Below are 22817 nucleotides of genomic sequence, written 5' to 3'. Positions count from 1 at the left end.
CCTCAATGAAATTAACTGAATAGTGAAAGGCTGGGATAGAGTGGATATGGGGAGGATGTTTCCACCAGTGGATGTAGGGAGGATGAGGTCTCCCCTCAACCTTCTAAACTCCAGCGAGTACAGGCCCAGCGCTGTCAAACGCTCATCATATACTAACCCATTCATTCCTGGAATCATTCTTGTAACCTTCCTCTGGACCCTCTTCAGAGCCAGCACATCCTTCCTCAGATATAGAAACATAGAAATTAGGTGCAGGAGTAGGCCATTCGGCCCTTCGAGCCTGCACCGCCATTTAATATGATCATGGCTGATCATCCAACTCAGTATCCCGTACCTGCCTTCTCTCCATACCCTCTGATCCCCTTGGCCACAAGGGCCACATCTAACTCCCCCTTAAATATAGCCAATGAACTGGCCTCAACTACCCTCTGTGGCAGAGAGTTCCAGAGATTCACCACTCTCTGTGTGAAAAAAGTTCTCCTCATCTCGGTTTTAAAGGATTTCCCCCTTATCCTTAAGCTGTGACCCCTTGTACTGGACTTCCCCAACATCGGGAACAATCTTCCTGCATCTAGCCTGTCCAACCCCTTAAGAATTTTGTAAGTTTCTATATGATCCCCTCTCAATCTCCTAAATTCTAGAGAGTATAAACCAAGTCTATCCAGTCTTTCTTCATAAGACAGTCCTGACATCCCAGGAATCAGTCTGGTGAACCTTCTCTGCACTCCCTCTGGGGCCCAAATTGGTTCACAGTACTCCAGATGCGTCATTGAGAGGCTGCGCGCGCATACCTGTTGTATCATTTCCGGGTGCTGCTGCATGATGTGTAGGAAGCGGTCACTCTCCTGTGATATCGGTGTGTTCCGCTTCTTTGTGCTACGAGACAGTTGCTTGAAGAGGTAAGTTACTATGTGGTCCAGGCTCGAGCAACAACCCGTGCAAACCATCGTGTCTGACACAGAACAACAACACTTCAGACACACAAGGAACTACAGATGCTGGACTCTGCACAGAACACAAACTGCTGGAGTAATTCAGCAGGTCAGGCAGCATCTCTGGAGGACATGGATGGGCAACATTCTGGGTTAAGTCAAGTCAGATTCAAGTCAAGAGAGTGTATTGTCTTGTGTCCCAGATAGGACAATGACATTCTTGCATTGCTGCAGCACAACAGGATATTGTATTCATAAATACAGAACAGATCAGTGTGTCCATATACCATAGAATGAATATATATATACCATAGAATATATATACACACACACACACCAGTAAACAGATAAAGTGCAATAGACTGTTATAGTTCATAGTTTGTTTGAAGTTGTGCTTAATAGTCTGATGGCTGTGTGGAAGAAGCTGTTCCTGAATCTGGATGTTACAGATTTCAGGCTCCTGTACCTTCTACCCTAGGGCCTTTCTTCAGACCAGAGTCTGAGAGATGCAGCCTGACCCGCTGTGTTACCCCCCCCCAACAGACTTCGGGTGCTTGCTTCTTTCTCCGATTCTCCTCTCTTTGCTGCTCTGCATCCATGTCCCAGCGTCTGTAGTTCAGTGTACTGCATGCCTGCCTTACAGCCGCAATGGCCAGGGACTGCTCCAAGCTGGAGACGTGGTTCAGGTCAGTATTCACAGGGCTTTTCTGAGGCAGTAATGCACTGGCAATGCAGAGTGCGGGGGGGACAGTAATCCAAGATCCACTCAGCTTTCTCACACAGACATCAAGATCTACTTGACACCACAGCAAGATTTTGCCTATGTCCTGGCTAATATTTATCCTCAGCCAAAACCACTGAAACAGATTAACTGGCTGTTATCAGTTTACTAATTTAACCCGAAGAAAGTCTCGACCCCACACGTCACCCCATTCCTTCTCTCCAGAGATGCTGCCTGTCCCACTGTTACTCCAGATTTTGTGTGTACTACTCATTTAACCATGTTTCTCTGAGCATGCATTGATCGAGAATTGTTTTTACTGAGACTTGATGATACATTTATTCCTCCACAAGACAGCAACCTTCTCTTGCCCCCAGGCCCACACCGTCAGCCAGCGCCCCAGAGGCACGTTGAACCTGACGGGCCTCTTTGGGAGACCGAGAGCTGGCACAGAGTTCCCAAGCTTGATCCAAGCCAACCACTCAGTGAGCAATGGGTTAGGATAGTGTGGGCAGGCTGAGGTTGGTTTTGAGACTGTTCCCATCTTGTGGGACACATAAGAAAACATCTATAGCAGTGTCCATATGAATAACATGAACTGACTTACCCAGTGCTGTGAGTCCTTCTGAAATTGAGGAGAGAATGTACATGATAACGTGGGGTTCTAGACTGGCAATAAAATTCATGTGGTCTTGAGTGAGAACTTCTAGTAAGGAATAGTATGACTGGCTGAGTTTGGGATAATCCTGGGGAAAAATAAAAACAATGGAACGTTAAACTGGAGACGCAGACAGGGTTCAGCAGAGGTTTATTTATTAAATTGGACTTTACTGAGGGCTGAGGGCTACGAATGCTCCGGTCTCCAGGGAGGAGGCAGCCGCTCCAGACTTACCAAGCCGCTTGAGGAATGTTTCACCCGACGCCGGAGTTCCATCTTCACGGCAAGAGGGCCCTGAAAATGATCGGACTGGCTGCAAATGCCACAAATGGGCCCCGACCTCGGGTGTTTCACAGAGGAAGAGGACTTAACTTTCTGGTGCCTCTCCCCACAGTGGAAATTTTTGAATCTGCTGTGGGGGGACGTTTGTGTTGAACTCTATAATGTGTTGTGTCCATTTTCTGTATTTTAACCTTTTTCTATGGTTTGCATGGAAACTTAATATTTATTTTATGTAAAGCACTTTGAGTTGATTTAAAACATGCTATATAAATAAAAGGTACCTACTTACTTACTGGCTTTACTTGTACTAAATGTTATTCCCTTATCACTGTAAATGGCTCGAATGTAATCATGTATTGTATTTCCGCTGACTGGATAGCATGCAACAAAAATCTTTTCACTGTACCTCGGTACATGTGGCAATAAACAAAACTGAACTGAATTAAGAATAGGGAGAGACTATGCCAGGGTTGATGGACACACTGGGCTGGGAGCAATTTGGGGAGGGGGTCATGGTTTTTTTCAAAGGAACAACAGATGAAAAAGCAGTGGAAGATGCGGGGGTTATGGTGTGAGTGAGCAGGGAACGCGATCACCAGATCGGCCCAGCAAAGAGCTGACAGCAGAGAATCCTAGATGGAACGTGAAAACAGGCCCTTTGGCCCACTGAGGCTGTATCAACCAGGCTGTTTCTATGCTCTGGAGCTCAGTGACCCAGTGAACGTGCGGCAGCAGGTACTCCACACCTCAGAGCAGAGTCACTCACCAGTAGATCGCTGTGGGGGATGGACAGCAGGAGTTTGATGAAGGTCTGCAGAGCATTGTCGAGGGCATCATCACCGTAGAGATGGAAGACACCAAAATTGACATAGTTGCCGCTGAGAGCTGCCTTCAACATGGAGAAGCATATAGAAACCCCCTTCAACTTCAGTCTATATACTTGGTCCTTGGGAACTTCCCCCAGGGTGAGGATCCGGTTACCTGTTCCAAAGAGAAAGAATAAACCAGAATGTTAGCGTTTTCCACGGAAGCCAAAAAGAGAAGAGTCATGGAAATCTCCAGTCACTCTCTCACAGACCCTAACTCCATCCCTGGCCAGAGCTCATGTGGTCAGCCACAGTGAACCGTGTGGCATAGTGGCACATCGGTAGAGTTTCTGCAACCTTTTGGGTTGGAACCTTTCTTCAGATCGATTGAGATGGGGGAGAAAACTGGAAAAGAGTGAGGGGGGAGGGGAGGGGGGGAGAGGAGGAACAGAGCAGCCAAGTGCTAGGTGGAAAGTAGACACAAAATGTTGGGAGTAACTCAGCAGGACAGGCAGCATCTCTGGAGAGAAGGAATGGGTGGGTTTCAGGTCGAGACCCTTCAGACTGAAGACAAGTGATAGGTGGATACAGGGAAGGAGGAGTGAAATGCAAAGCCAGAGGGAGGGATCTGGTTGGGAGGGGACGGGGGAAGAGGAGAACGTGGGTTAAAAGTAACATGGGGGATTAAGGTGGGAGATGAGCAGGAGGAAGAGGAGAAGGAACAGGGGTGCAGGGGTGGTGAGAAAGGATTGGGCATGGGGGAGGAGGTGTCAGTCGATTTACTTGAAAACATGTCTACACAAAATTCTCAACTAGACTACGATGGTACTGAAACCATAGTATAGGGAGCAGCCACAGTAGTACCAAGGGAGCCGTGGCTGGAGAACTGGAGAGCAATGAGGATGAGGAGCAGGGAACGTGAAGCTCACTCACCGTACGTTGTGATCATTTTGCTAGTCTCTCGAAAAAGGAGGATCCCGTTCGGTGACGAAACATCAAACTGCAGCCGCTGGGACCTGCACAAAGGAGAGCGAGAGGTCAGCTTGGAGACGCTGCGCGGTGGGTGACACGGTGTCGAAGTCAGTCCCAGCAACAAACGGGAAACCTCAGTGGGGCACACCATCGCCACCCGCACGCTCAATTGTAATAGGTAGACACCTATCGCTGGAACAACTCAGCGGGACAGGCAGCATCTCTGGAGAGGAGGAATGGGTGACGTTTCGGGTTGGCACGGTGGCACAGCTGCCTCACGGCTCCAGAGACCCAGGTTCGAGCCTGACCATGGGTGCTGTCTGTGTGAAGTTGCGGGGTAACGCCTGTTTGGTGGTGAGCAGTCGCCCAAAGTGTTGTACCTTTTTCTAGCCACCGCTGGATTTTCACCATTTTGAACATTTTCAGCGACCTGTTACGACTCTGACGGGTGCCGGAAAAAATTGCGTAAGTGGGGCAGGCCTTTTAGTTCCACTCCCTAGTTTTTTCCACGTGGCACTTCAAATGTTACCTGTGGATTTATTCATTCCCTTTTGTAAAGTTGGCATTGAATCAGCTCCAACTTGCCTTTCAAACATGACGTTCAGTTGAGAGAGCTTTGGCAAGTTCTCTCGCAAATGGTTTTAAAATCTCCATTGGAACAGCTGATCCCTCTTCTATCAAAATCTTCTCGTTATCAACCAACTCTATAAATTGTTTTCTGCTCCTACTGGAACTGTGTTCCCCTCCAGATAGTTCCTCAGCTCTGGGACCCCCAGTCTCATGGCCAGAGTACAGCCAGCAACCCCAGATCCACCAGTGATTTGTTGTGGCTCAGATAGCCATCGACTTGAAGCTGCAGCAGCTTTGTGCAATTTGTCAAGGTCATCACAATGAGAACGTCCTTGGTAGTGCAGGGATTGTTAGGCTGTCATTGTTTTTGGAATGTATAGGAAGGAACTGCAGATGCTGGTTTAAACCGTAGACACCGAGTGCTGGAGTAACTCAGTGCATTCGCTCTCTATCTATCTATCTACTTCTCCGTCTATATCTCTCGTTTCACTTTCCCCTGGCCATCGGTCTGAAGAAGGGTCTCGACCCGATATGCCACCCATTCCTTCTCTCCACTGCTGCTGCCTGTCCCGCTGAGTTACTCCAGCATTTTTGTCGATTGTTTTTGGAAGGCTGGAGGACTGAATGCTGATCATTACGTGGGCAAGGAAAGCACGGGGGTGAGGAGTGGAGAGACACACGTACAGTGTGACGTTAGAACAGGCAAAAACATTCCCTTCCAGTGCCTCCTTCCTACACTGTGATTTGTGACAATGCCCCTCACCCAGCACGTCGCAACAATTGGTGCCGACACTGTGAACACCAAGGTCCCGCAACGAGCAGCAAGATAAATGACCGTATGTTAGTACAGCAGGCCAGCGTGAAAAATTCCAGTAAGCTCCTCAATAAGGCACTGCTTAAGCCAAAGACGTTGATGTTGAGTACTCTTATGGGCCTGTTCCACTTACACGACGTTTAAAGGCGACTGCTGGCACCTGTGATAGTTCGCCGAAATTTTCAACATGTTGAAAATTCAGCGGTGACCAGAAAGACGTTACGACTCTTTGGAGACACGACCATAGGAGACCTCTCATGACCATAGGAGACCTGTCACAACCTGTCACGGGTCGCGGCAGTCGCCTGTAAAGGTGGCGTAAGTGGGACAGGCCCTCAAGGCTCGGTCAGACACACAGATTAGTGACGCACATGCCTGTTTGAGCCAGTGTACCCATGCCGCAATGAAGGAGGCAACCAGACAGGTGATGGTGGTGCACCCACCTGTGGCGGACGGACAGGAGCCCCCAAGAGCCACCTCACCTGTTGTGGACCAACTCGGCCATCAGCTTGAGAATGGGGGTTGTGCAGGCTGGGTCGTGGTACCAGAGCTCCACGGCGCGCTGTAGTATCGGCATGTAGGCAGGGTAACTGTGGGACAGACGCTAAGGAAATCATGTCATCTTAGAAGAGGAAGTTCTCTTCCATCAGCTTCAGTAAATCACGAGTACATTTATTTTGTTTTCTTAGCTTAGTTTAGAGATACACCGCGGAAACAGGTCCTTCGGCTCACCGAGTCCGCACTGACCACCAATCCCCGTACACTTACTCTATCCAACACAATTTACAAGTATACCAAGCCAATTAACCTACAAACCAGATCTATATCGGTGAGACCAAGCGGAGGTTGGGCGATCGTTTCGCCGAACACCTCCGCTGGGTCCGCAATAACCAAGCTGACCTCCCGGTGGCTCAGCACTTCAACTCCCCCTCCCACTCCGCCTCCGACCTCTCTGTCCTGGGTCTACTCCATGGCCACAGCGAGCAGCACCGGAAATTGGAGGAACAGCACCTCATATTCCGTTTGGGGAGTCTGCACCCCGGGGGCATGAACATCGAATTCTCCCAATTTTGTTAGTCCTTGCTGTCTCCTCCCCTTCCTCAGCCCCCCTGCTGTCTCCTCCCATCCCCCAGCCTTCTGGCTACTCCTCCTTTTCCCTTTCTTGTCCCCACCCACCCCCGCCCCCGATCAGTCTGAAGAAGGGTTTCGGCCCGAAACGTTGCCTATTTCCTTCGCTCCATAGATGCTGCTGCACCCGCTGAGTTTCTCCAGCTTTTTTGTGTAACCTAACCTACAAACCTGTACGTCTTTGGAATGTGGGAGGGAACGGGAGATTCCGGAGAAAACCCATGTAGATCAAGGGAAGAGTGTACAAACGATGTACAGACAGCGCCCATAGTCAGGATCGAACGCGGGTCTCTGGCGCTGTAAGGCAACAACTCTACCACTGTGCCACCATTTGCGTTCAGAAATCCGGTGTGTGCGTGTGTGCGCAGCACATGGTCTCGCTCACTGCTCTCTCAGCATCACCTCGGTTACCGTTCATGTCCAGTTATGACTGGACTGTGGGCTTGTCCTGTTGCAGGGCTGAGCACGTAGTCCAGGCTGATTCTCCAGTGAGTGTTGCGGCAATGTGAGGGGGACTGACGGAATGTGGGAATGTCAGAGGGGCTCCGCAGCTAGCACGTAGCAATTACCATTGCTGTTTTGACACTCCTGGGTATTCTGGACCAGATAATCTGTTCGAATAACATTGACCGAGCATTCCGTTTGGGCCAGGACTACAGGGAAAGCTCTCTTGCTTTACAAAATACATTGTAAGATCCCAGAAGAAGCAGTAGAACATCGGTCAAACAATTAATCTGGGAAGCAGCAGCACCTACAGTGCACCTGTCCAGGATGCTTTTAAGCTCCGAATGTTAGAATGAGATGTTTCTCTGTTCATCATACTTTGAAAGAAAGCGTTTTACCAAATGAGTCGCGGTCAAAGCCTAACTGAGTACTACTGAGTTGTAGGGAGCAGTGTTGAAGTGTCTCTGGGTGACTGGAGGAGTGATGATCTTCTATGGTATTGCTCTGTGCATGAACTATCCACGGTACTGTTCAAAGAGGAGTAGTGCCCTTGTTGGAGACTTGTCAAACATTCCTCCCACAGGCAACATTGCCGCCAGCAGGTCAAGTGGTTGTCAGTTCGTTGTGTTTGAGATTGTGCTGTGCTTTCCCACTATTTCTATGTTTCCTCTCGTAGTGCTTACACTCCGACCATCGCACTGGAGATTCAGCTCTGACTGGGTGCTCAACTCTCTCCAGCGGGACAAACTCACGACCGTCTCAGTTTGAGACGGGACTAGTAATGACTCAACCAGCGTCGAGCCAAATTCCAAATACAAATTACTATGATAGAATTGTGTGATGACCCTAAGGAGTCAGATTTTATGTTCCTTCGGTCCAAAATGATCGTTTCATTTCACTTTCCCCGCAGTAAACATCCAGTTTTGTACTAAGTTTGTTTTGGATCCATTAATGCAGCCTGAGTACATATGCATTGCCCACTGTGCCACAGGACGGGGTTGTGCGAGGGGAAGGCTGCCTCTCGTCACAACCATTTGGACTTTGGCACCTGACGTGGATTGCACAGATTCGAAGTTGGAGCAAAGGTCAGACCACTCTGCTCTGCCAACTAAAGACGCAGTGAATGAACTGATTAAGCTGCATCAGAATAGAATGAACGGTTTCTGTATTTGATGTGTCTATTATTCTTATCTGTGTAACCCAGAGGGGAAGTCCTCACTGACTCATGATACCGATTTCACACATTTTCACTATGTTCTGCTGTGCTTAATTTTAGAGCATCTGCAATATTCCACACTAAAAGACACAAATAAAGTAACTTAAATGGAATAGGGCAGCACACTGGCGCAGAGGGAGTGCTGCTGCCTCACAGTGTCAGAGAACCTGTGTTAGATTCTGACCATGGGTGCCGTCTGTATGAAGTTTGCTCATTCTCCCTGTGACTGCATGGGTTTTCTCCGGGTGCTCCGGTTTCCTCCCACATCCCAAAAACGTGCGGGTTTGTAGGTTAATTGTCGTTTGTAAATTGTCCCTAGTGTGTAGGATATAACTAGTGTACGGATGCTTGTTGCCCGGTGTGGACTCGGTGGGCCAAAAGTCTTGTCTCCACGCTGTGTCTCTAAACTAAACTACACTAATGCACTAGACTCTGTATCATAGTGCCATTCCGTCCATAGTTACATAGCACAAAGCCCACATGAACTGACATGGCCTCGCTGCTCTCTGATAAAGAAACTGACCTTGGACACCATTTAATAATTATACAAACTAACGGAACTTCACTCCCAGACGATTTAAAATTCATTCTCCATTTCCAGTTCAATGCTCGATTCCCATTCCCCGCCTTTGGTTCCCAGCCAAGATGTTAAAAAGGATACATCCAGTCAAAGAACATCATAAAGCTGGTCTTTGCATTGAAGGCAAAAGCGATGCCCCTCAGGTCTCTCACCAGGCCAACCAACGTTCGCTGTGGGCAACAAAGATCAAGAAGCATAATTAGATACAGAGTGGGTTTGTTACATACCAGATACAGTGCTGCCTGTGGCAATGTATTAAATGAGGCTGCTGAATTTAAACTATAATTCTGATTGTTCACAGAATGGCAGGGTGAAGTAGCTACATTTTAACTCCCCTTCCCATTCCCACACTGACCTTTCAGTCCGGGGCCTCCTCCACTGTTAGAGTGGGGCCACACACAAATGGAGGAACACCACCTCATATTTCACGTGGGAAGCTTGCAACCCAGTGGTATGAATGTTCATTTCTATAATTTCAAGTAATCCCTGCATTCCCTCCCACCCCCACCCTTGTACGAGTAAAAATTAAAAAAAAATGTCCTCACAAGTATTTTTTTTACTTGTGGACATTTCTCACAGTGTTGAAAAAAAGTCACGAGTTTACCGGATTTGCCGAGTACCTACTGTTAGCATTACGAGCCGCTACGGGACATCCACAAACTCCTACAGACCCGCTACGGACATTCTCCGAGTTCAAATCAGGGGAAAACTCGGGGGAATTACCTCGTAATGTGGGACAAGCCCTTAATAGGTTGTGCAAAAGCCCATAAAATTCCTTTTGAAGACATTACTGTATGCAACTCCAGACCTTTAGCCACGAGTTTAACTCAAAATGAACCTCTGGATTGGCCACTACTTGAGACTGGTCAAGGATGTGCATTTACTTTAAGCTTCACCAGTGATGTACGTATCTTGAGAATGATTTTAAAATAGCAACGGCATGGAGGGGTAGATGTCAATTGGTTGCACCCTTGAGAGATTGTTCATAAATACCAGTGAGTGGGGGCGATGCCACTGAACCACTTCACTGCTCACATACAGAGCTGTGGCCTGAAACATTGTGAATGTGACACTGAGGGGCTAAAGCAGCAGCTGGATGAAATGTCCACGTCCGTGACATACCTTAGCATCTTGTTCATTGAATGTGGTTGAATTAAACATTTGTGCTACTGCCTCGAATGCTGCGGTTAAGGGAAGCATGAACTGCTCAAACTGGTCTTCATCCTCCCCTGTGGAGCACAACAACACACAAGGTGAAGAGTTACTTCTCTCTGTGTCTCACTCACCTCTGCCAGTATTCATTCCACAGCAGAGATCGCCAACCAATTCTCAATGCAACGAAGGGTTGGAAGAGCTCAGCCACACACGGTCACATCCTCTACATGTGTGCACTTTCATATCTGCGTAGGGACTCTGGAGACGCCTTCTCCAAAACAGAAATGCCCAGATCTGTCGCAAACACCTACCACACATCAGCCGAGATAGGTCTCTATTCAGCAAAACCTAGCATTAGAAAAATCGTCAAGAAAGGTACGCCTTGGTTAATTCTAAAACTGGAAGGTGGCACTTAGAGCCGTGGGGTATTGACATGATCATATATTATAGCCTGCAACTTTGGTCCTCACCAGTAACCCTTACCTGCCTCTCACTTCAAATACCTGCTCAGCTACTCGATTTACTAGAATGTTGCCTGGGTTTCAACAACTAAGTTACAGAGATAGGTTGAATAAGTTAGGTCTTTATTCTCTGGAGCGCAGAAGGTTAAGGGGGGACCTGATAGAGGTCTTTAAAATGATGAGAGGGATAGACAGAGTTGATGTGGACAAGCTTTTCCCTTTGAGAATAGGGAAGATTCAAACAAGAGGACATGACTTCAGAATTAAGGGACAGAAGTTTAGGGGCAATATGAGGGGGAACTTCTTTACGCAGAGAGTGGTGGCGGTGTGGAATGAGCTCCCAGTGGAAGTGGTGGAGGCAGGTTCATTGGTATCATTTAAAAATAAATTGGATAGGAATATGGATGAGAAAGGAATGGAGGGTTATGGTATGAGTGCAGGCAGGTGGGACTAAGGGGAAAAAAAATTTGTTCGGCATGGACTTGTAGGGCCGAGATGGCCTGTTTCCGTGCTGTAATTGTTATATGGTTATATGGTTACTCTCAGTATTTAGGATGAGAGAGGATCTTATTGAAACATATATAAGATAATTAAGGGCTTGGACACGCTAGAGGCAGGAAACATGTTCCCGATGTTGGGGGAGTCCAGAACAAGTGACCAAAGTTTAGCCATTTAGAACGGAGACGAGGAAACACTTTTTCCACAGAGGGATGTGAATCTGTAGAAATCTCTGCCTCAGAAGGCAGTGGAGGCCAATTCTCTGTATGCTTTTCAAGAGAGAGTTCGATAGAGCTCTTAAAGATATAGGGGATATGGGGAGAAGGCAGGAATGGGGTACTGAGTGTGGATCAGCCATGATCACAGTGGATGGCGGTGCTGCCTCGAAGGGCCTAATAAGATCCTCTCTCATCCTAAATGGCTGGGGACTTGCACCCCAAGGTGTCTCTAGTGCATCGATGCTTCTAAGGTCGCTGATAATTACCTTGCATGTCCTACAGCAATTAGATCTACATGCCCACCTTCCTCTGTACTTCAAAAGCTTGCTTGAACTATTCCTTTATTGACTGTGCTTCCAGGACCCCTGAATGAATGATGAAATTCCACAGCCTTTCGGGCAGGGGTTCCCAATCTTTTTCGCCCCGTTTACCTCCGGCAACTTTAATAGCACATCACAATGTTATTTCACTCATTTATGAACAACTAATGATGAACAGATATCGGTATACCAGAACCAAACACAGTCAGTCAATGAGAACAAAATATGTACAGACCCACAACCAACACATTTACCCCCTGGGTAGGCAAAATGTACCCCCTGGGGGTAAAATTACCCCAGGCTGGGAACACTTGCTGAAGGGGAAGTTGTTTTTGAAGAGAGCTGAAAAAAGTCAGTACTGCAGAAATGCAACAAGCCACAGTAGATATCACGCTGTATAATCTGGACAGGCTCCAGATTAACATCACCACTTTGTAAAGTTCATATGTTTAGAAAACACAAATTAGGATTAGTTGCAAACCAACACCATGAAAACATGCTAACTATAAAATGAATTAGGCCATACACTCTCAAAGTTTGAGTTTCTAAGTACAGACTAATAATAGCCAAATCATTGGTGTAGGAAGGAACTGCAGGTGCTGGTTTAAACTGAAGATAGGCATAAAATGCTGGAGTAACTCAACGGGACAGGCAGCATCTCTGGAGAGAAGGAATGAGTGACGTTTCGGGTCGAGACTATGTTCTTGGTTCTTGGTTACTTGGTCCTCCAAAATATTCCAACTGGAATTTAAACTGGAGGTGGTGAAGGGAGGGCTTAAGCCAGAAAGGGTTATTGGGAAGAAAATGCTACTTTAAATGTAGTTGCATCTGGTTGGGTATGAGACTTTAAGATTTTGCCTTCCACCACAGTGAGGAGGTGTTTGGTGAACTCACTGTGGTGGATGTTAAATTTGTGTTGATTGTGTGTTTTTGTCATTTTTTTAATTATATGTATGACTGCAGGGAAACAGAATTTCGTTCAGACCGAAAGGTCTGAATGACAATAAACGAATCTAATCTAATCTAATCTAAAGTAACTATAGTTGGGTGGAGATTATTCCATGATTTAATTGTGCGGGGGAAGAACGAATTGCTGTACACATCTGTCTTTGTAGCTGGGATCACAAATTGGATCGAATGCCCTCGTCTGCTCCTAATTGGTTTGGTGTAGGGTTTGTGATCTATGTTGAGCTGACCATTTAACATTTTGTAAAAACAGTTCAAACGGTGAGCTTCACGTCTATCTGTCTTGGAGAGGGTTCCTTCCACCCCAGAGAATTCAGAAGTTTGGTGACACTCGCCTCTCTCTCATAGGTGTTAGTAACAAATCGAGCGGCCTGTCTTTGGACACGTTCGATGTTCCCGCTGAGTTACTCCAGCATTTTGTGTCTATCGTTAAATCATTGCTTGTTACTCACCTAGATCGACCATAAGCAATCGCCCAAGCGCTGTGTAGAAGGTTGTTCGACAACGCATATCACTCAGGTTGGATTGGTTATTGATGCCCAGGAACGAAAAGTGCTCGCTCTGCCAAGTTGAAGTGAACATTAGATCATTACTCACACATTCTGACAATTAATATCACACAATACAACAACAGAGGAAGAATGAGCTTACCCACATGCTTCTAGTTTGGAAAGGTTTCACAGTGACACCAATGTCCTTCATCAACAATCAATGTATTGAAATAAAACCCATGTTTCCATTGTCTAAACATGTAGCCAGGGTAGTGAATGCCAGAGCGAGGAGGTGTGAACAAGATGAGAAGTAAGAGTCACTTACTGTATGATTGTTTAGCATGAATTGAACGGCAGTGAGTTTTACCAGCTTCCTGACACTGCTGTATGTAGATATTAAGTCAAGGTTTCAAACTATCAATGGCATTTTTCAAAAATATTTTATCATTCTCCGTTTGTTCTTATACCTCCTCTGTTCCCTCGAAAGCACCAGAGGTTGCCATACAAACCTTTGTATCTGGGAATTAAAGGTAGGCAAAATTGCTGGAAAAACTCAGCGGGTGCAGCAGCATCTATGGAGCAAAGGAAATAGGCAACGTTTCGAGCCGAAACCGGCTCGAAACGTTGCCTATTTCCTTCGCTCCATAGAAGCTGCTGCACCCGCTGAGTTTCTCCAGAAATTATGTCTACCTTCGATTCTCCAGCATCTGCAGTTCCTTCTTGAACATTGTATCTGGGAACTGTTCGAAGGGTATGAACCCCAGCCACATTGATCAGTAAACCTGTGGGTATTTAATGACCTTAGCGGTCAGTGCTATAGAGCCCAAAGCCTACTCTCGCACAATCACTGCCAGAGCTCAGCAGGGCTATCACTAGAAACCAAAGGCAAACATCATTGACTGTTCCATCAGCTTCCCTTAACACATTTAGAGTCATAGTGCCATAAGAGTAATACAGTGTGGAAACAGGCCCTTCGACCCAACTCGCCCACACCAGCCAACAATGGCCCAGCTACCTTAGTTCCACTTGCCTATGCTTGGTCCAGAACCCTCCAAACCTGTCCTATCCATGCACCTGTCCAACTGTTTCTTAAACGATGGGATAGTCCCAGCCTCAACTGCCTCCTCTGGCAGCTTGTTCCATACACGTGTGATAAAGTTACCCCTCGATTCCTATTAAATTTTTTCCCCATCACCTTGAACCTATGTCCTCTGGTCCTCAATTCCCCTATTCTGGGTAAGACTCTGTGCATCTACCCGATCTATTCCTCTCATGATTTTATATACCTGTATAAGATCTCCCCTCATCCTCCTACGCTCCATGGAATAGAGACCCAGCCTAAACCTCTCCCTATATTTGTTGTCCACTTGTCAATAAGCACATTGAATGGCAGTGCTGGCTTGATGGGCCGAATGGCCTACTCCTGCACCCATTGTCTATTGTTATTAATAGTATTTTTTAGACTTTTCCATCAGTTATGTTATGTGTAGATTTTAAAATATGGGTAAATCATAGGGATGAAATTTAAAATAAAAACAGAAAATGCCAGAAATGCTCAATGGGTCAGGCAGCATCTGCTATGAGAGGAATGAGAGGAATCTTTCAACTTAACAACCTTTCGTCAACCAGTGAAAAGTCAGCAACCCAAAATGATAGCTCTGTTCCTCTCTCTCAACAGATCCAATATTTACCGATTTTACTTCAGATTTCCATTGTCTTTGTACAATTTGTGTAATTTATCTTTATTAGACTTTAGACAACATATGCCACTATCTATAGTCAATGTTTCCACCAGTGGGAGAGTTTAGGACTAGAGCTCATAGCCTTAGAAGTAAAGGACCTTCTTTTAGGAAGGAGATGAGGAGGAATTCCTTTAGTCAGAGGGCAGTGAATCTGTGGAATTCTTTGCCACAGAAGGCTGTGGAGGCCAAGTCAGTGGATATTATTTTTAAGGCAGAGATGGATAGATTATTGATTAGTACGGTGTCAGAGGGTAGGGGGAGAAGGCAGGAGAATGGGGTTAGGAGGGAGAGATAGATCAACCATAATTGAATGGCGGACTAGGCTTGACAGGCCGAAGGGCCTACTACTGCTCCTATCACATGATCTTATGATACAGAGTGGAAACAGGCCCTTAACCCTGAGCACTGAGTCTGTGCCAATCAGCGATCACCCCGTACACTAGTTCTATCCTATATATATATATATAAATGCATATATATAAATGCATTTTGTTGTCTCTGTACTGTACACTGACAATGACAATTAAAATTGAATCTGAATCTGATATACAAGGAACAATTTTACAGAAGCCAATTAACCTACAAACCTGTCTTTGAAGTGTGGGAGGAAACTGAAGCACCCGGAGAAAACCCACGTGGTCTTAGGGAGAAAGTACAAACTCCGTACAGAAAACACACTTAGTCAGGATTGAAACGGAGTCTCTGGCGCGGTGAGGCAGCAACTCTACCGCTGTACCACCGTGTTGTCTTTGCCTGTATGCCTGTGATGCTGCTGTGAGCAAGATTATCATTATCAATAGACTTGATTTGACTTGAAGATCTACTCCTGCTAGAAACAAACCGTGTGCTACAGATTATTCCTTGAGAAGACTAGTTGCTCCCCACATACTGGGGAGACTTTGATCAAAGGATATCCAATGGAGAGGTCATTCAGCAGTTGTAGAGTCTTTGAGGTGATTGGCTCACACCCCCCCCAGTATTTCAGGTTGGTGATTCTATTTGGCAACAAACAAATGGTTACAAGTCACAAAACACGTCTCCTTTGCATTTACGTCTCAGTAGAACTCTTACAGTTTAGTCACGGTAACAGAAGTAAATTATATTGTTGAAAGAATGTAGAACAGTACAGCAGAAGAACAGGCCGTTCAGCCCACAATGGTTGTGCTGAATATGATGCCAACCATTTCTTATCTGCCTGTACATAATCCATATCATACCCTTGTACCTATCCAGAACTCTAAAATGCCACTATTGTATCTGCCTCAACCATGACCCCCGGCAGCATGTTCCAGGCACTCACCACCAATGTGCCTGGAACATGCTTGTGCCCCAAGCTTCCCCTTTACACTATGCTGGCTCTCACCTTAAAGCCATGTCCTTTAATATTTCATTTTTCCATTTTGGGAAAAGGTTCTGACTGCCCGCCCTGACTATGCTGCTCAAAATGTGGTACATTTCTAACAGGTCTTCCCGCAACCCCAGGTGTTCCAGAGAAAACTATCCAAGTCCATCTTCCAACACCCCATAATCTAGGTATCATCCTAATGGCCCTGTCCCACTGTACGAGTTCATTCCAAGAGCTCTCCCGAGAAAAAACAAATCAAACTCGTGGTAAGCACAGAGAATGAACGTAGCGGGTACGTCGGAGCTCAGGGACGTCTCTTAGCGCTAACGGCAGGTACTCGGGAACACTCGCTAACGGCAGGTAAGCACGGGAAGATTTTTTCAACATGTTGAAAAATGTCCACGAGAGCCCCGAGTACCGACGAGCGGCCATTACCGTAAATCTCCGAGTTCGACTCAGGGCAAATTCGGGGAGAACTCTTGGAATGAACTCGTACCGTGGGACAGGGCCATAATATACCTCGTCTGCAGCCTCTCCAAAGTCCCTCTTCTCCCCTCTGGCAAGAGGTACAGAAGTGTGAAAACACACAACTCCAGATTAAGGGGCAGTTTCATCCCAGCTATAATCCGGCAACTGAATCATCCTATCACCAACTCGAGAGCTGTCCTGAGCTACAACTTTCTTCATTAGAAACCCTCAGACTATATTTAATCAGATTTTACTAGACTTTATCTTGCACTAAATGTTATTGCCTTTATCCTGTATCTGTACACTGTGGGCGGTTTGATTGTAATCATGCCTAGTCTTTCCACTGACTAGACAACAAGCAACAAAAATATTCTCACCGTACCTTGGTACACATGACAATAAATAAATTAAATTAAACTAAAATAATGCTTGTTAGATTGAATGGGAGTTCATTGAAAAACAAAGTCTGAATGCAAAAAGGGAAAATAATTTAAAAAATGGTAAAACCAAATTTCTGAATGCAGTTTTTTCTTAAATATAATCTAACGATCCTGATGATGACACTACTTGCCCACAGTGTCTACAGTTACCCTGTGACTGTCATAAGCAGAAACAGTTTAACCACATAAGTGTACACACTCACATTTTCCCAATGAAAACACTCAAGACCATTGTCTCGTCGTTCAGTCCCAGGACCTCCGACAGCCTGCGATACAACTGTACAGAGGAAAGGAAAACAGTCAGGGGAGGCCAAACATACTAACCAGCAGGACACTGGCCAATGTGGTGTAGAGTGGGGAAACACTTCAGTTAGGCTGAATAGAGGAAAGTGTTACCAACAGCAAGAGGATAAATGATCAGTTAATTAGCTTTAGTGATGTTAATTGCGGGATAAATATTGGCCAGGATACTGTGAGATATCTGACTATCCTCAGGATGCCAAGAGATTTATTACACCCACTCAGTTAGCCAGGACCTTGGTTTCATGACTTTAGTTTAGAGATACAGCACGGAAACAGGCCCACCAGGTCCGCGCCAAACAGTGACCCCCGCACATTAACACAATCCTACACCCATTAGGGACAATTTTTACATTTACCAAGCCAATTAACCTACAAACCTGTACGTCTTTGGAGTGTGGGAGGAAACCGAAGATTTAGGAGAAAAACCCACGCAGGTCACGGGGAGAAGGTACAAACTCCGTACAGGCAGCACCCGCAGCCGGGATCAAACCCGGGTCTCCAGCGCTGCATTCGCTGTAAAGCAGCAACTCTTAAGGGTCTCGACCCGAAACGTCACCCATTCCTTCTGCAGAGATGCTGCCTGTCCCACTGAGTTACTCCAGCATTTTGTGTCTATCTTCAGTGTAAACCAGCATCTGCAGTTCCTTCCTACACATTCGGATATACAGCATTTAGCTGTGCATTCAATCACGCATGGTGTGATTTTGCATGTTACCGGAAGGGAGACAAAAATGCTGGAGTAACTCAGCGGGTGAGGCAGCATCTATGGAGCGAAGGAACAGGTGACGTTTCGGGTCGAGACCCTTCTTCAGACTGATGTAGGGTGGGGTGGGTTGGGGAAACAAATGAAGAGGCGGAGACAGTAGGCTGTGGGAGAGCTGGGAAGGGGAGGGGAAGGAGGGAGAAAGCAAGGACTACCTGAAATTGGAGGTCAATGTTCATACCACTCGGGTGTAAATGTTACCGGTGTCGACATGATTGAGAATCTAAATCTCATAATTTCAAAGCAAGTTCTACTGTGTGACGTGACAGTCAGTAACTGCACACACTTGAATCCAGCCAGACCTGTGCTAATCTTAACCTATAACATATAACTGGGCTCAACAGTCTGCTCAGGGATCCTTCACAAGCATCACAATTGGACTGTACCTTCTTCTTATTATTGACATATCCAGAACCAGGGGCCACTGTTTAAGAATAAGGGGTAAGCCGTTTAGAACGGAAACGAGGAAACACTTTTTGCTCACAGAGAGTTGCGAGTCTGTGGAATTCTTTGCTCAGGTGGAGGCCGGTTCTCTGGATACTTTCAAGAGTGAGCTAGATAGGGCTCTTAAAAATAGCGGAGTCGGGGGATAGAGAGAGTGAGAGAGCGAGAGACACAAACACACACACGTACACACACACATACAGATACACACACACACACAAACACATACAGATACACACACACACACACACGTACGCGCACACACATACAGATACACACAGATACACACACACATACAGATACACACACATATACAGATACACACACACATACAGATACACACAACACACATACAGATACACACACGCGTACACACACACAGATACACACACACACATACAGATACACACACATATACAGATACACACACATACAGATACACACAACACACACACGCGTACGCGCACACACACAGATACACACACACACGCGTACACACACACACAGATACACACACACACACAGATACACACACACACACAGATACACACACACACAGATACACACACACACACATACTATAACTTCACCCCTTTTTACCTTGGATGATTTTTGAACCTGATCTCCGATATAGATTTTGCGAAACTGCTCGAAGAAGCTGAGCATGGCCAGTTCCAGCTTCTCATTTCCAGCCTGTGCCAGTCGGGAATCAGTCAAGTTCATCAGTTGCAAAACTCTGCAAAGGAACCATAAACCACAGTCAGGTGTCTCCAGTGCACTCTGCCAGCAAGCCCTCCGACCTAGCTCCAGATATGGGATGCAGAAATACATTCATTGATAAAGAATATCTTAATGCCTTCTGCAAACTCTTAAACACACAAACGGTTTAATGCTGGTGCAATGGTTCAGGTAATGGTCGACAACCCAGGGTAGGGGAACAACGGAGACAGGTTGAAACAAGCTGCTGCAGATGTGGAATTTAAAAGAGAACCAGTGGACTGTCAAGGAGATGCAAGTAACTGCAGATGCAAAAAAAGTCACAAACTGCTGGAGTAACTCAGCATGTCAGGCAGCATCTCTGGAGGACATGGAATTGTAACGTTTCAGGTTGGGATCCCTGGATCAGCCTGAAGACGACCCCACCCAAAACATCACCTATCCACGTTCTCCAGCGTGGCTGCCTGCCCTGCTGTACTACTCCAGCGGTTGTGTCTTCTAGTGGATTAATTAAATTAATTATATATATGATCACATCTGCACAACCTCCCGAATAATGTGTGGGAAGGTGCTTCAGATGCTGGTTTACACCGAAGATTGCACAAAATGCTGGAGTAACTGAGTGGTACATGCAGCATCTCTGGATAGAAGGAATGGGTAACGTTTCGGGTCTCGACCCCAAACGTCACCCATTCCTTCCATTCAGAGATGCCGCCTGTCCCGCTGAGTTGCTCCAGTGTTTTGTATCTATCTTTGGTGTAAACCAGCATCTGCAGTTCCTTGTATAAGAAAGAATTGCAGATGCTGGTTTAAATCGAAGGTAGACAGAAAAAGCTGGAGTAACTCAGCGGGACAGGCAGCATCTCTGGAGAGAGGAATGGGTGACGTTTCATTCTGAATCAGTCTGAAGAAAGGTTTCGACCCGAAATGTCACCCATTCCTTCTATTCAGAGATGCTGCATGTACCGCTCAGTTACTCCAGCATTTTGTGTCTGTCTCCAGAATAATGCATCGGCTGAGTGCACTTTCTTCCCCACAATGAGAATCTCCTCCCGAGGCCTTATTGGAGCTTGACACTGTGGGCGTAATGTCTGCTCCTTGCATGCAGGATTCGGCAACTAAGGACTCACCGGCATACGAGCTCCCCATCCATTGAATCCTGCTCGTCCGTGCTAGCAAAGGAAACTCGGCCCCCAATCACTGCCCCAATGATGTAAACCAGCCACGTCAGTCGACCTGGGAGAAGATCAATCAGCCCATCAATAATTTAACTCACAGGGTGGGTGGGGATCATCTACACACTATTCATTCACAAATGTGCAATAGCTGGGAAGGAATATTGCATGCACGATCACCGGCAGATTAATATTATCAGCAGTTGCTTGGTGTTGTCCAGTAACAGAATAGGAATGCAGGTTTTGTGACACTTTGCTAAATGGCCATGGAGTTGAGAACTTCTCTGGAAATACACTTCACACAACCACTGGTAGCCTTAGCCCGTAACCACACTGGTGGTGACACTGAGAAACAAGGTGCAATGTGTTGATGTAACCACTCACAATATTAAATGGAGAAATAAGGAATTACAGACAAAATGTGTAGGAACATAGAACATAGAAAATAGGTGCAGGAGTAGGCCATTCAGCCCTTCGAGCCTGCACCGCCATTCAATATGATCATGGCTGATCATCCAACTCAGTATCCTGTACCTGCCTTCTCTCCATACCCCCTGATCCGCTTGGCCACAAGGGCCACATCTAACTCCGTCTTAAATATAGCCAATGAACTGGCCTCAACTACCCTCTGTGGCAGAGAGTTCCAGAGATTCACCACTTCTCTGTGTGAAAAAAGTTCTCCTCATCTCAGTTTTAAAGGATTTCCCCCTTATCCTTAAGCTGTGACCCCTTGTCCTGGACTTCCCCAACATCGGGAACAATCTTCCTGCATCTAGCCTGTCCAAACCCCTTAAGGAAGGAACTGCAGATGCTGGTTTACACCGAAGACAGGCACAAAATGCTGGAGTAACTCAGCGGGACAGACAGCATCTCTGGATAGAAGCTTACAACCCAGCAGAGTCCACTGGGTTGTAAGCTTGTATCCGGAGATGCTGCCTGTCCCGCTGAGTTGCTAAAGCATTTTGTGTCTATCAAGGAATTACAGGTGTGTAAGAAAGAACTGCGGATGCTGGTTTAAATCGAAGGTAGACACAAAATGCTGGAGTAACTCAGCGGGTGAGGGAGCACCTCGGGAGAGAAGAAATGGGCGACGTTTTGGTCTGAAGAAGGGTCTCGATCCGAAATGTCGCCCATTCCTTCTCTCCAGAGATGCTGCCTCACCCGCTGAGTTACTCCAGCATTTTGTGTCTACCAAGGAATTACAGATGTTGGTTTATAAAAACACACACAAAGTGCTGGAGTAACTCAGTGGACTGGGCAGAATCCCTGGAGAACATGCTAATCCAGCAGTTTGCATGCTTTTTTCACAATATTAAATGTTAGGAGAAAACATTATCAGAAAAAAAGGTCAGGTTTGTGCATGTGCAACAGCCCAAAGATTGATATAACAGAACATTTGAGGAAGGACATCCTTGTGATTGAGGCAGTGCAGCGTAGGTTCACAAGATTGATCCCTGGGATGGCGGGACTGTCATATGAGGAAAGATTGAAAAGATTATGCTTGTATTCACTGGAGTTTAGAAGGATGAGGGGGGATCTTATAGAAACATATAAAATTATAAAAGGACTGGACAAGCTGGATGCAGGAAAAATGCTCCCAATGTTGGGCGAGTCCAGAACCAGGGGCCACAGTCTTAGAATAAAGGGGAGGCCATTTAAGACTGAGGTGAGAAAAAAACTTTTTCACCCAGAGAGTTGTGAATTTATGGAATTCCCTGCCACAGAGGGCAGTGGAGGCCAAATGACTGGATGGATTTATGAGAGTTAGATAGAGCTCTAGGGGCTAGTGGAATCAAGGGATATGGGGAGAAGGCAGGCACGGGTTATTGATTAAGGACGATCAGCCATGATCACAATGAATGGCAGTGCTGGCTTGAAGGCTCCTCCTACACCTATTTTCTATGATGTCTATACACATGAGAAGTTGCACCTTTCCTTACCTTCCTGTACTGCGATATCTATGGCACTAGCGTTTGCGCTCTGTAATAGCTCCTGGTACGTCTGAGCGGACTGATCGAAAAGCTGCACCAGCAGCGCACAGGTCTTCTCATATTCACAGCGGCCGATGGTGGAGAGCTGGTCCAGCTGCTGCTGAACCAGTCCAGTGTCGTCTAACGGATCTTCCAGCCCGTCCCTGTGGAGACAAACACGCCCGTCACCTCTCACTGGGGCAGCCACCGCCTCAATA

At 46.3% G+C, this 22817-nt stretch overlaps 1 protein-coding gene across 1 annotated transcript in view; it reads right to left on the bottom strand.

Annotated features, from left to right (window-relative positions):
• xpo7 (exportin 7) overlaps positions 1-22817 on the bottom strand; it is a 60320-nt gene that overhangs the window by 4602 nt on the left and 32901 nt on the right. Inside the window, exons 12-25 of the mRNA XM_055662328.1 lie at positions 22570-22763; positions 20585-20690; positions 19338-19473; positions 17431-17504; positions 15889-15969; positions 13558-13621; positions 13194-13302; positions 10246-10352; positions 9205-9293; positions 6238-6345; positions 4333-4415; positions 3360-3574; positions 2261-2399; positions 792-952 (exon numbers count right to left, since the gene is read on the bottom strand). Of these exons, the coding sequence (XP_055518303.1) occupies positions 792-952; positions 2261-2399; positions 3360-3574; positions 4333-4415; positions 6238-6345; positions 9205-9293; positions 10246-10352; positions 13194-13302; positions 13558-13621; positions 15889-15969; positions 17431-17504; positions 19338-19473; positions 20585-20690; positions 22570-22763 (1666 nt within the window). The remainder of the gene's footprint in view (positions 1-791; positions 953-2260; positions 2400-3359; positions 3575-4332; positions 4416-6237; positions 6346-9204; positions 9294-10245; positions 10353-13193; positions 13303-13557; positions 13622-15888; positions 15970-17430; positions 17505-19337; positions 19474-20584; positions 20691-22569; positions 22764-22817) is intronic.

This window comes from Leucoraja erinacea, chromosome 35, assembly GCF_028641065.1.
Source record: "Leucoraja erinacea ecotype New England chromosome 35, Leri_hhj_1, whole genome shotgun sequence".
In the NCBI taxonomy this organism is placed as follows: Eukaryota; Metazoa; Chordata; class Chondrichthyes; order Rajiformes; family Rajidae; genus Leucoraja; species Leucoraja erinaceus.
This window is presented reverse-complemented; position numbering and strand designations above follow the sequence as displayed.